At 42.3% G+C, this 13,785-nt stretch overlaps 1 protein-coding gene across 1 annotated transcript in view; it reads right to left on the minus strand.

Moving 5' to 3' along the window:
- Window positions 1–292: 292 nt before the first annotated feature.
- Window positions 293–13,785, minus strand: part of LOC308663085 (vomeronasal type-2 receptor 26-like) — a gene marked incomplete at both ends in the record, with an annotated part of 78,331 nt that continues 64,838 nt past the window's right edge. The window contains 2 exons of the mRNA XM_081319230.1: window positions 293–1,197; window positions 3,612–3,738. Coding sequence (XP_081175356.1) covers window positions 293–1,197; window positions 3,612–3,738 — 1,032 coding nt within the window. The remainder of the gene's footprint in view (window positions 1,198–3,611; window positions 3,739–13,785) is intronic.

Genomic DNA, 13,785 nt, shown 5'->3' on the forward strand with positions numbered 1-13,785 from the left:
GAAGAGAGTAATTGTAGCTCAAGATAGGCATTGATGTTAGGTAGTCTAGTAATGAAACATCTGCAAGAAATCAACAAAGCTCAGAGAGCACCTAGGACCCCACAATTTTAATTATTAATTCATTTATTTTACTGCTTGATGATTATGTTGGAATTTAATTTCATTAGTCTTGCACTCTTTATATGTTTATTTCCTTTGGTTTCAAATAACCTTAATTGTCAAACTGATGCAAAGCCCAATAATAACTGCAATGGAAAATTAAATGTTATGAGCCTAAGAAACAATTTCATTATCACTTCTCTACTTTTATCATTAGATGTTCCTTAGTGTTTAGATCTGGTCTAAAGATGATAATGTAGCACTTAGGGAAGAAGATGCAGCCCAGCAACCCAGTACTGGAGGCCAAGATGGAGAAGACCTGCACAGCCACCATGGACTTTCCTTTGGTGCTCAGGTAGGTGGGCAGGAAGGAGATCCAGACACTGCAGAAGACCAGCATACTGAAGGTGATCAACTTGGCTTCATTGAAGGCCCCAGGCAGGTTCCTGGCCAGAAAAGCCACAGTGAAACAGATAGCAGCAAGGAAACCCATGTAGCTGAGGACAACATAAAACATGGTGACAGAACCTTCGTTGCATTGAAGGATGATCTCTCCAGGCTGTGAGTGCAGGTCAGAGTCAGGGAATGGAGGAGAACCCCCCAGCCACAATGCACAAATAAAAATTTGGACACCAGAACAAAAAAGGATGATGGAGTTGGCCAAGCTCTTCCCCAACCATTTTCTAACCTTGTTCCCTGGTTTTGTGGCTAGGAAGGCCAGCACCACTGTGATTGTTTTGGCCAATACAGAAGACACGGCTATTGAGAAGACAATGCTGAACACTGTTTGTCGGAGAAGGCAGGTGGCTTTCCTTGGTCGTCCAAAGAAGAAAAAGGAGGACAAGAAGCAAAGCAGGAGGGAGGCCAGGAGGATGTAGGAGAGGTCCCGGTTGTTGGCTTTGACAATGGGGGTTTCTAGGTATTTAAGGAATATGATTAAAATGAAGCCTGTTGTTAGGAACAAGAGTAGAGCAAAGGAGACCAGGATGATGCCCAGATGTTCTTCATAGGAGAGAAAGGTTATTTTTTTTGGAATACATTGAACTCCGTTCTCAGTTGGATGCTGATGATCTGGGCACTTGGTGCATTTTTCGGTATCTGAGAAAACAAATTTATTTATTTATTTATTTATTGAACTTATATATGTATGTATGTATGTACAGTATATATATATATACAGTATATACAGTATATACACAGTATATATATCTATATATATATAGATATTGATATATACACAGTATCTATATCTATATCTATATCTATATCTATATCTATATCTATATCTATATCTATATCTATATCTATCTATCTATCTATCATCTATCTATCTATCTATCTATCTATCTATCTATCTATCTATCTATCTATCTATCTATCTATATATGTTAAATGCTTGTTAACTATTTAGATTACCTTGCTAGGCCCCAAACATGGGACAAATCTTTATTTCCTGTTTCAGCCTAACCGAAGGCCATCGACAGGCAGTAGTCACAACAGTGACAGCTCATATTTGTGTAAATTGTTTAGATTTTTTTAGATAAATTTATATATATATATATACACACTTCTCCCAGAAGAACGAAGCTGAAGTCACCAGCCTGAGGATGACGGATGAGATTTCATCGAAACGTTGCCCTGATACCTCCAATTCTACGTGGGAAAAAACCCGAATGACCAAAGATCCAGGAAAGGGCACAGCTGGTGCACAGGAAGAATCTGTCTGAAGGCCCCTTTACGGATGGCATCCATCTTCTTATTTTGTAGCCCTGAGTCAGGAGGACCTCAACATTATGCACCACCTCCATCCAGGGAAGTAACACCCCATCCAGAGTCAGAGATGGCTTGTCTCTAGGGAATAAAAGCAGCAACTCTATCTTGCTAGGGCTAAGGTGAAGTCAGTTCCTCTCCGTCCAAGCCATACATCCTCTGGGTGTTTGACCAGCACTACAGGAGCACCACCTTACCAGCCATGAGGGGTGTATGGAAGATGCCATACCCTGTGCTGGCAAGCGACTCACCTAACAGTTTCATGTAAAAAAAAAAGGCAGGAGGCTCAAGCCCTGAGGGGACCAAGGGTCTGACCTCTGCCCCCAACACCAACTGAAAGCCCTTGCGAAGAAAGGAAAACCATTGGGGAAAAAAGTAGGAAGACCCAGTGGGAACCGTCTCAGGAAATCTGTGGTGGTGCTTATGCTAAACCTGGGACTGCTGAACTGGCCTCAAACAATATTTGTGCTTTATCTCTTAATGCATAATATGGACATGGAAAGTTTACACCCCTCATTTCTCACTGATAGCCTCTTGGTGGATTTTATGGGGATCCCTCTGTTCAGGTTTGTCTTGTCTCTTGAACCTGCCTGTTCTCCCTTCATGGGCTCCCAATTAGACCTTTCTGCCCATGTGTCTCTATTATCTTAATAATGATCGACTGATTAATCAGTTGATTGATATAACTTGGTTTGGGTGAGCAAAAGCCATTGACTTGAAGCTAGTGTCTGAAATGATATAGATTCTCCTGCTTGAGTGTGTGTGTGTGTGGGGGGGGGGCTATTCTATTCTATTCTATTCTATTCTATTCTGTTCTGTTCTGTTCTGTTCTATTCTATTCTATTCTATTCTGTTATTCTATTCTATTCTATTCTATTCTATTCTATTCTATTCTATTCTATTCTATTCTATTCTATTCTATTCTATTCTATTCTATTCTATTCTATTCTATTCTGTTATTCTATTCTATTCTATTCTATTCTATTCTATTCTATTCTATTCTATTCTATTCTATTCTATTCTATTCTATTCTATTCTATTCTATTCTATTGTTATTATTCTATTCTATTCTATTCTATTCTATTCTATTCTATTCTATTCTATTCTATTCTATTCTATTCTATTGTTATTATTCTATTCTATTCTATTCTATTCTATTCTATTCTATTCTATTCTATTCTATTCTATTGTTATTATTCTATTCTATTCTATTCTATTCTATTGTTATTATTCTATTCTATTCTATTCTATTCTATTCTATTCTATTCTATTCTATTCTATTCTATTCTATTCTATTCTATTCTATTCTATTCTATTCTATTCTATTCTATTCTATTCTATTGTTATTATTCTATTCTATTCTATTCTATTCTATTCTATTCTATTCTATTCTATTCTATTCTATTCTATTCTATTCTATTCTATTCTATTCTATTCTATTCTATTCCTCAAGTATCAGATGTTCCTAAAAGATGTAAACATAGAAAGATACTTCCAAACTGGCAAGCAGAAGAGAGATTTCATCTGGCAGAAATATCCTTGCCCGATTGACCTCCTATCTCTTTCTACCTCATCCTTCAAGATCTTTTTCTTATACTGTACTCCCCATGGTGGAAGAAGTTGGGGATGTTGAAAATAAACAACAACACCAAATTTGTCAAGCTTAGACATGTCTGTTAACATGGACATTGGTCAAAATGCTCTGGATGAATCCAGCAGCCCTTTCGTCTGGCGTCACCCACCTTCCTGAGTGGAGATGGTCCCCTCCGGACAAGGGACGCAGTCGTAGCAGCAAACTGGCTCTCCTTCGCGAGCCCTCTTGACAAATCCAGGACGACAATTTTCCACACATTTGGACTGAGGCAGAGGCTAAGCAGAAAAACAAGGAATGCCAAAGAAATTATGTTAGGAGTAGCCTTCTATGGAAAATGGAAGTCAACATGAACATTGGCCAAGCAGTCTCTGGACCTCAGTTAAGGTAAATATGAAATCTCTAACTAGTTCCAAAATGTTGTAAGGGATAAACGCACCTGTGGATTCTTTGTTTAGTTCCTCTCTTTTGCTTCTGACATATCACATTGCAACAAAAGACTTTCCTACTTACCATGTTTCCCTGAAAATAAGCCCTAGCATGATTTTTACGGTGCCTAGAAAAGCTGAGAGACAATAGGATGGAGTGGGCTGTGCACTGGGATCCTCTGCCTCACCCCTGTGCCTCTCCCCCTGCCTGCTGACGGTGCTGCCACATAAGCATCCCACAAGCCAGGCGGCTGCACAGCGCATCCGGATCGCCTGCCTTCCCCCCCTCGCCTCTGCCTCTGTGCTCGGACTTATCTGCACTGCGCCAAAGGGCCGGTGGGCTGTGGCTGCCACTGGATGCCGTCAGCTATGTGTGTGTGTGTGTGTGTGTGTGTGTGTTTGTGTGTGTGTGTGTGTGTGTGTGTCTGGAGAGATGGAATTGAGAAATGTATTAAACATTGTAAACCATCTGAGTTCCTCATCATGGCTGTATTAACACTCACGCCTCCATTCTTCCCATAGCCATGATTTTAAAGTATTTGTCAAGTTTCCGACGAAGGGGCTTTTCAAGTGACTCTGAGGCATTGTTTACCTTAAAAGTCCTTTATTTAGCCTAATACACTGGCAAATGCTTGCTCGAAGGAAGCTGGAATCTGAAATCTCTGCCCCTTGCACAATATATTAAAACACAATTCTCCACCTTTCTAATTTTGTCATTAATCATATTCTCCAATTAATTTAAAGAATCAGTTTCCCTTCTGTTAGAAGACCTGCCAAAGCCTTATCTTCTTAGTTAAAGATAGCCTTGAAAAGTGCAATCCTACTCATCCCCCCTCCTAACCTTAAACTAAAACAATACACAAGTCTTAAAGAAATACACAAGTTTAACATATGAAATAGCTACTTCTTAATCTCTTGTCAAGCAATAACATTCGATGTTAGCAGCGTTGACAGTATTATGATGATGATCTTTTCCATTTTTAGAATAAAATATGTTCTAAAGCAGACATGTCAAACACAAGGCTCGGGGGCTGGATCTGGACCACGAAGTGGTTTCATGTGGCCTGCAAGCCATCCTGGAAACAGTGAGGGAATGGCCCCCGCTGCCTTGGCCCTGGCCCAGGCTGGCCGGGAGCCAATGTACAATTTTGTAGTGGTCATCTATGTTGAAGTACATTCAGTCTTAGCTCCACAAAGCCATCTGGAAACAGTGAGGGACCGGCCCGTGCTGCGTTGGCACTGCCCCCTGGGCACACGCTGGGGAGGTATCACCCTTTGTGAGGAATGAAAAAATGCACCATTGCCTAGAAGTGGCCAGCATATGACCCTAGGGGTTGGGCAGCGTTGCGCTTCTCTTCAGATTCGTGCCACCCGGCTCAGCCTCTTGGCACTGTGAGGAGAGTGCCCTGCTGTCTGCCAAAACCGGGCAGGCTAGGGGCTGGGCAGCATTGTGCAGGTAACATCAACTCTCACACTGCTCATGGCATCCCCTCCCCCAGCACCCACCAAGCTGGATATGTGAAGTAGGCGAGGGCCATGTGCTGGCCACTTCCAAGCGATGGTGCATTTCTTCATTCCTCATGAAGGATGACACTTCCTATTGTGTCGTGGGCTCTGATGAGCAGGAACGAGGACACGCAGATGAGTACAGACAAACTCATACTTTATTTAAGCAGAAACTGTACTGAGAGATTGGAGTCACCCTGCTTCAATATATAGCCAGGCCCTATGGTATTAACCAATCGGATTGAAGCTATGCTTGCAGCCCAAAGTTGACCAATGGCAGGACCGGAGATGACCTGTCTGAGTTACTGGAGAATCGTTAGTTCTCCAGCAACGCACGTGGTGATATTCCAAAAGCCCAGTACACCCCTCCCTCCTAAGATCAGACTATAATACCCCTGACAATAGTCAAGGCTTATTAATCACTCCCAACAACCAAAATAGTAAAATAATAAATAACAATAATAATTGTAATGTTTTGTTTTTCCAAGATAGTTAGAATGATATCACGTGACCTTTACAGACGTGCCTTGTCGAGTGGACTACAAAGAGATTAAAGAATAGCCTGTCAATGCAATAAACTACAAAGAGATAAAACAACGTCTCAGTGAACATGATTGACAGCAGTTACATTTTACCCCCGATTTCTGTAGGTAGTGGTACAGTGATACATTACACATCACTTTATTTTACAACATAGTCTGTAAAATATGCTGGGGGTTTATGTGGTATGGATGAACGCCTTGGGGTTCCAGTCACTTTGTGGTCTACCAGCTTACCCAGTGGGCTGGGTAGACCCATGTCCCCTTGTGCTCCTGTGTCCAGGGGAGTTGAATTGCTCTGGCTGGCCTCTACAGGTGGGCCCACCCCAGAGTCTGACTGTTTAGCAAGCTATGCTTGCCGCCCAAAGTTGACCAATGGCAGGACCGGAGACGTCCTGTCTGAGTTGCTGGAGAACCGTTAGTTCTCCAGCAATGCACGTGGTGATATTCCAAAAGCCCAGTACATAACACTTCCCCAGCTGCATTTCTTGCCTGTTTTTCTCCCTCCCTCATCTCAAATATTTTCCGACCACTCTGTTCAGGAAGGTCTGAGGGAAGTCCTGCCTTAGTCCTGCCCTGCTGCCCCCTCCTCCTGGCCTATCCTGGGGGTCTCCGATCCTATTGCTAAGAAAGCTTTGGATACAAAGCCAGGTCTCCTCACATGGAGAGGGAGTGGGCCTCCCTCTTGACTTTGCCCTCATACCCATCATGAGCAACCTAGCTAAGGAGAGCAAGCATAGCAGCAGCAGCCTTGAGGAGGAGGTAAGTGCAGCTGGGCACCACCTTGGGGAAGTGGGGCTGGGCTTAGTGCCACGGGTGTTTGAGGGCTGGGCTGGGCATTTGACATCGGCGCCACCATCCAGCCCCCCCTCCCTGCATGGCCTGAGAGGAACAGTGAGGCTCCTCTAGTGGACCAAGCCTTGGCACTTGCCCCGGTCCCATCTCCTTTTGCCAGAGACCCTCCGATCTATCCCACTCCTGCCCAGGCCCCCATAGGCACCCTTGATGTGAACGATGTACGGCTGGCCACGCCTACCCAGTAGGCCACACACACACTCCAGCCACATCCCCTCAATAGGCCACGCCCACCCTGGCCACACCCACCTGGCCTGCCGAAGGCAACTGCAATGCTGATGTGGCCCTCAATGAAAATGAGTTTGACACCCCTGTTCTAAAGGAAGTACTGTTTTTTTTATTCTATTATATTTATTAGAGTAAAAGTGTAACGAAGAAAGAAACTTCTAACCAGTAAGATCTGGACTGGTATCACTGCAAAGCTGCTCCCCTTTGAAAATAGTTGAAAAGAATCTCCCAGTTAAGATACAAATAATAATAATAATAATAATAATAATAATAATAATAATAATAATAATAATAATAATAATAATAATAATAATAATAATGCTTTTCAATTTATATGGCTTCCAGAACTGTAGTGAGGTGAGGTGGAGGTGAGGTCACGTGAACGTCTCCCCCAGGCAGGTTCAAGTATCTTCTGTGAGTGATGTGTGGGAGAGGGCCAGGAGCCCCCTGTGAGGAAGGGATATTTCTAAAGGCCCAGCTTGGTATCCAAGAAAAGTTGGAAAAACTTCCAATCCAGTATCCCACCTTCCCTTTTTAGGGAAGATGGTAGGGATAGGTCAGGGGTAAGCAACCTCGGCTCTTTTTTGACTCATGGACTTCAACTCCCAGAATTCCTGAGTCAGCATAGCTTACCCACCTTGTTTAGGGACTGTAGCTGTGAAAGAGCACTTTGGCTGATAACCAGTCTCTGTCTTTCAAAAGTCCCCAGTTGCCCCTGGATGGGATTCCCCTCGGGGAGGACCACCAAACCTATGATTTTTAGAGCTGCTGCTACATCTCCATTTTGATCCAAGTAGAGTTTCATCTCAGAAAGATTGCCAAATTCATTCTTCTCCAGAAAGGGGTGGAACTAGAATGGAAACATCCAGGAATTTTAAAAGCAGAAACGGTGGCTTCTTATCTCTTGTGTTTTTTGTTTCACAGCTGAATCTTTCTTCAACAGTTGTATAACTGGCAAATACTCTTAGTTGGGAGAACAAGTTATGCCACTATTGCCAAGGATGAAACTTTGGCCCGCTACATGCCTCTGTGTTTCAACTTATCTTTAGAGTAAGGGGGGGGAGGTGTTACTTTCAAGTGGGTTAGATGGAGAAATAAAACTTGTATGATTCTGCTGAAGATTGTGAGAACCTGAGACCTTTTCAAGGACACCATAACAGATGTTGATTTAAAGCAGATAGTTCCCATAACAAAATGACCTTGTGAGAGGGATCTTGGAGTCCTAATGGACAATCACTTAAATATGAGCCAGCAATGTGCTGCAGCTGCCAAAACAGGCAACACAATGCTAGGCTGCATTAACAGAGGGATAGAATCAAGATCACGTGAAGTATTAATACCACTTTATAATGCCTTGGTGAGGCCACACTTGGAATACTGCATCCAGTTTTGGTCACCACGATGTAAAAAGATGTTGAGACTCTAGAAAGAGTACAGAAAAGAGCAACAAAGATGATTGGGGGACTGGAGGCTAAAACATATAAGGAACGGTTGCTGGAATTGGGTATGTCTAGTTTAATGAAGAGAAGGGCGAGGGCGACATGATAGCAATATCATGATTCCAATATCGCAGGGGCTGCCACAAAGAAGAGGGAGTCAAGCTATTCTCCGAAGTGCCCGAAGGCAGGACAAGAAGCAACGGATGAAAACTAATCAAGGAGAGAAGCAACCTGGAACTAAGGAGAAACTTAGAACAATTAACCAGTGGAACTCCTTGCCTCCAGAAGTGCTGGATGCTCCAACACTGGATTTTTTAAAGAAGAGACTGGACAGCTATTTGTCTGACATGGTATATGGTTTCCTGCCTGAGCAGGGGGTTGGACTAGATGACCTCCAAGGTCCCTTCCAACATCATCATCATCATCATCATCATCATCATCATCATCATCATTATTATTATTATTATTATTATTATTATTATTATTATTATTATTATTATTATTATTATTATTATCTGACTGTTCCTAGGAAGGACCTCTTTCCCCCAGATCATCAATGGCCATTCCCCTCTATCATTACACTGTCATGGTTCTGACATCATAAATCACATTCTCCAATTAGTTTAACATGCAAAGCTTCGCTTCTGTTCTACAGCACGCCATTCCCTAACTCCCTAACCCTAACCCCAGCTTCATTTAATTCAAAAGCAAAACAGTTTAAGGGAAAGGCTGCCTCTTATATTGTCAAAACAAAAACATCCAATGTTTGCAGCATTGACATACACTTCCTTAATAGATTGTGGGAATGCTGGTGATGTAACTGGATTTCAGTAAAGCATTTAATAAAAAATACTTCCTAACTACTTAGAGAGGTAATCTAAATGAACCCTGGTGTGATAATTAAGTGCATACAAACTGTTTTAAAGATTGTTCTGAAATAATTTCCAATTTTCTTCATAAAACCGTATAGATATGAATAATCTCTGTTGGTCCTCTATTCTTCTATATTTTAATAAATACATAGGTAGGGTTGGTAAATCATGATTTTATGATTTATAGCAACTCCTAGACAAACCTATTTTGTTGTTTATTAAAAAATACCCTGATTTCAGAAAAACAAGTTGCCAAGCTTGGAGATCTCTCTTCTAGTCCAACCTCATGCTCAAGGCAGGAGCCTTATACCATGCTAGTCAAATGATTGTCCAACCTATTTTTGAAGACCTCCAGTGGTTCAGTACCCACAACTCTGGGAAGCAAGCTGCTCCATCGACTAATTGTCCTCACTGTCAGAAAATTCCTTCTTACTTCTCGATTGGATCTCACTTTAAAAAGCTTCCACCTGTTTATTCTGACTGTGACTGTTGTTTAATGATTTATCCCCCTTGCTAAGACCCCTGTGCTTGGCCTGTATAAGCAGATACCATCACTGTTAACAGCCCTTGCCAGATAGCAGAACTCATGAAAGTACCTTTTATCATCCAGAAGTACCTTTATTTGCATGCAGAGAAGATTACAGCAAAACAAGATGTGGTAGATGATAAATGGACAGTATTTCCAAGGTCAAAAGATAGTAACGACTCACAGTGTCCGCACGTGTATCTGCTGGTTATGGAGGAGGAGAATCACGTAGGGAGAAAAAGGAGGAAGTCCGTCCCAGAAAGGGGAGGGGTGTAAAGGCACATGGTAAGGAGACGGAGGAAATACGTCAAAAAATAGGGACAGAATAGAGAGGGACTGGCTGACCAATTTAGCAGCACACTGTTGCTTCTGGCCCTGCAGTCTTGTGCTTTGGAGAATAAGTCAATCGCCTCTTCTCTGTAACAGGCCCTCAAGTACTGAGGGCGGTTATCATGTCCTCCCTAATCCTTCTGTTTGATAGGCTATACATACCTACACATTTATTTAAAGGCTATACATTTCCTCAACTGTTCATCATAGCGTTTAGCTCCAGATACTTTATCGTCCTCGCTGCTCTTCTCCGCACACTTTCCAGGGTGTCAACATCTTTTTATTTAAGTATGCAATCATCCTTTTTATAAACTAGTAGTGTTTAATATGTTCTTTAGAAGGCCAGATCCTGAAGCTAAAACTCAAATACTTTGGCCACCTAATGAGAAGGAAGGACTCACTGGAGAAGAGCCTAATGCTGGGAAAGATTGAGGGCAAGAGAAGAAGGGGACGGCAGAGAATGAGGTGGCTGGATGGAGTCACTGAAGCAGTAGGCGTGAGCTTAAATGGACTCCAGCAGATGGTAGAGGACAGGAAGGCCTGGAGGAACGTTGTCCATGGGGTTGCTATAGGTCAGACACGACTTCGCAGCTAACAACAACAGCAAAGTGTTTAATATCAAAATTGATTTTCATGGTATTGACCCTTTGGAACATTATACCGTCAGTGATTAGATTGGCCAAGCCTGTTTTGCCTTTTATAGCACAGGGAAGTTGAGAACGTTTCCCCTCCCTTTCCCTTTGGGTTGTTATTCAACAGGAACTAAGTTTGATGGGTCCTGATCTGGGCCTCCTTTACCTGCCACGGCTGCAGCCCTGGAGCCCCCGACCTCTCTTTGCCCTCCTTCCTCCTCCTGGACCTGGAGGAATACGCAGCATTCAAGGCGTGGGCCAGAGTGTTAATGACACTGTATACATGGTAATAATTTCTGATCCTGATCCTGTTCCCTTCCATTTGGGTCTCCAGTGGGGCTTTCTGGGTGCATCTTCTCCGCCCTTTCAGAGAAAAGGCGTGTTTTGACAAAGAACAATGGAAATATGTTTCTTCAAATTGGGGTTCCACAAAGATGTTGAATTCAAAGGCATCATTGTTTGCTATTTCTTTTCCCAGTAAAGCGAAGGTCCAAATACTATGGACGTATCTGAGAAGTCTGTCCTGCCCCACTGGATGAATTCCTAAGCCTGTCATGATCCAGACTTTCCCTTCGGTCGCTCCCGGCAAGCTTTCCAGCGTTAAATGGAAGGGAAGAAGCCTGTCCCAAAGGGAAGCGTATTCTATGAACTGAACAAAGATGTTGACTTGTTTCCACTTGGAGAGGGCTTCCCTGAAGGGTGTTGTAGGTGTAGTTGTTGAGATTCGTTGTGATATAACAACACAAATTGCATTCCTGACAAGTGAAGGAGTAAAACGTTTTATGAAAGTATCTCCATTCTCTGTGTCCGAAACAAAAAGACCAATCAAGGTCCATCTGAAATGGAGGAGCAGCTGGACAATCCCAGGGTGCTGGATCCCGTCTTTGGGGTGCATCCGGTGGAAAAAAGGGAACTGGCTTTTATCACTCAGAGCCTCTGAAACTAATCCATAACTGATCTGTAAAAGTCATAAAGAATGTTGTGTTATATTTCCGGTCTTTTCAAGACCAAAATACTTGGTTAAATAAATCCAACTGGATTCTCATGAATATATTAGCCTAGTTTATTATTGATTGACCCTTAGATCCTATCAATATATAGTATGCGGCCACGCGAGTTGTGATGAGGGTCTCCCGATACTCCCATGTAACGCCTCTTCTCCGCGAGCTGCATTGGCTTCCAGTTGCCCTCCGGGTGAGATTCAAGGTGCTGGTGATGACCTATAAAGCCCTAAATGGCTTGGGGCCGGACTATCTAAGGGAACACCTGCTGCCGGCATCCACTTCCCATCGTCCTGTGCACTCCCACAGGGAGGGCCTCCTCAGGGTCCCGCCGGTCAGGGAGTGCTGGCGGGTGATCCCCAGGGGGAGAGCGTTTTCGGTGGGCGTGCCTGCCCTATGGAATCAGCTGCCTGTGGAACTCCGGATCGCCCCCGACCTTCGTTCGTTTCGCCGGGACCTAAAAACTTGGCTATTTGATTTAGCCGGCCTGGACTGAGGGGTTTTAATGGTTTTAAATTTTAAATTTTAAACTGTTTTGGGGCTATTAATTTAATTTTATTTTAATTTGTACATTGCACTGTTTTAATTTGCCCTGTAAAGCGCCCTGAGTCCTTCGGGAAATGGGCGGTATATAAATCGAAACAAACAAACAAACAAACAAACAAACAAACAAATAAATAAATAAATAAATAAATGAATAAAATAGTATAAAAATTCAAGACATTAGCAAGACCAGATTTAAAAATAGAATTAAAGAAAAAAGTAAGTGAAAATGCAGAAGAATAAAGAATTCAAATCATATTTCACCCCCTACGTTTACGGTAATCAGACCCAGATATAATCATGATTCATCACTTGCTGCTTGTATGTACACTGAGAGCTTATGCACCAGAAACAAATTCCTTGTTGTCCAATCACATTTGGCCAATAAAGAACTCTATTTGGGAGATTTCTTTTTAGTGGCTCATCCATTTCAATCTTACTGAGGATGGCTTTATCTTTCTTTGCTTCGATATCCCTGATTCTTTGTGCAGAAATCTTTTTAATTTCTTCTCCAGCTGTACAAGAGCCTGGGAGACCCACAGCTATTAATATAGTTTGACAGTTGCAGAATCCAAGTGGTCTTTAATTGAAATTTTGTCTGTTCTAACAAACGGAATGTTGGGAATCTGTCAGTTTCCATAGCTATAAATTTGCACCAATAATTATGTTTCCTGGCTGTAGCCAAAGAACAAATTATAGACCTTACCAATTCAGGTATGAAGGCAGCATGTGTAGCCCTCTTATCCACTTCCAAGATATGATTGATTGTATCACTTCCAATGATATGATTGTGTTTATTCTAGTAGTCATATATTTTAGTTCCAAACTTCAGCCCGATACAAGAGCACGGTGTTAATCTTGGCACAATATGCTTTAATAAATGGGGCTGAGGAAGCTGGAGAGCTATGATTTTTTTTAAGTTTGAGCAATAAATTCACTCATGCCCTTGCTCTGAATGAGACCCCTTGATGACGAGGAAGCAAAGGCCGAGACTCAGAGAAAACCACCCTTTAGGTAAGGAAAGGTGTAAAGTCTCTCTCTTGGCTCACCACCGAATAGACCTCTATGGCCATGATGTCATTTCTCAGAGACCTTAAATTTTATTTTGATGCGTTAATAATCAGAGAATTTTTATGAGAGTACAAGCCAATTTTTATATATACTCCCTAAACAAACCAACTTGCGAGTATTATAATTACAATATAATACTATATTGTAACCTGTGACAAGCTGTTACAATTCTTACTACCTTAGGGAGGTGTAGTTCAGCATCCTTCATTAGTCCTGGTAAAGTTGTTAATGTCTAACAAGGATTCAGGGGTGCACCCTTCCCTTCCCCCTTGCAAAGTATCGACCCTTCTTCTCGTGGCCCCATTGAGCCCAAACCTCCCTCTTGCAGATCAGGGCTTGGATCAGGGCCAATGAA

The sequence above is a fragment of the Vipera berus genome (assembly GCF_964194415.1).
Source record: "Vipera berus genome assembly, chromosome: 2".
In the NCBI taxonomy this organism is placed as follows: Eukaryota; Metazoa; Chordata; class Lepidosauria; order Squamata; family Viperidae; genus Vipera; species Vipera berus.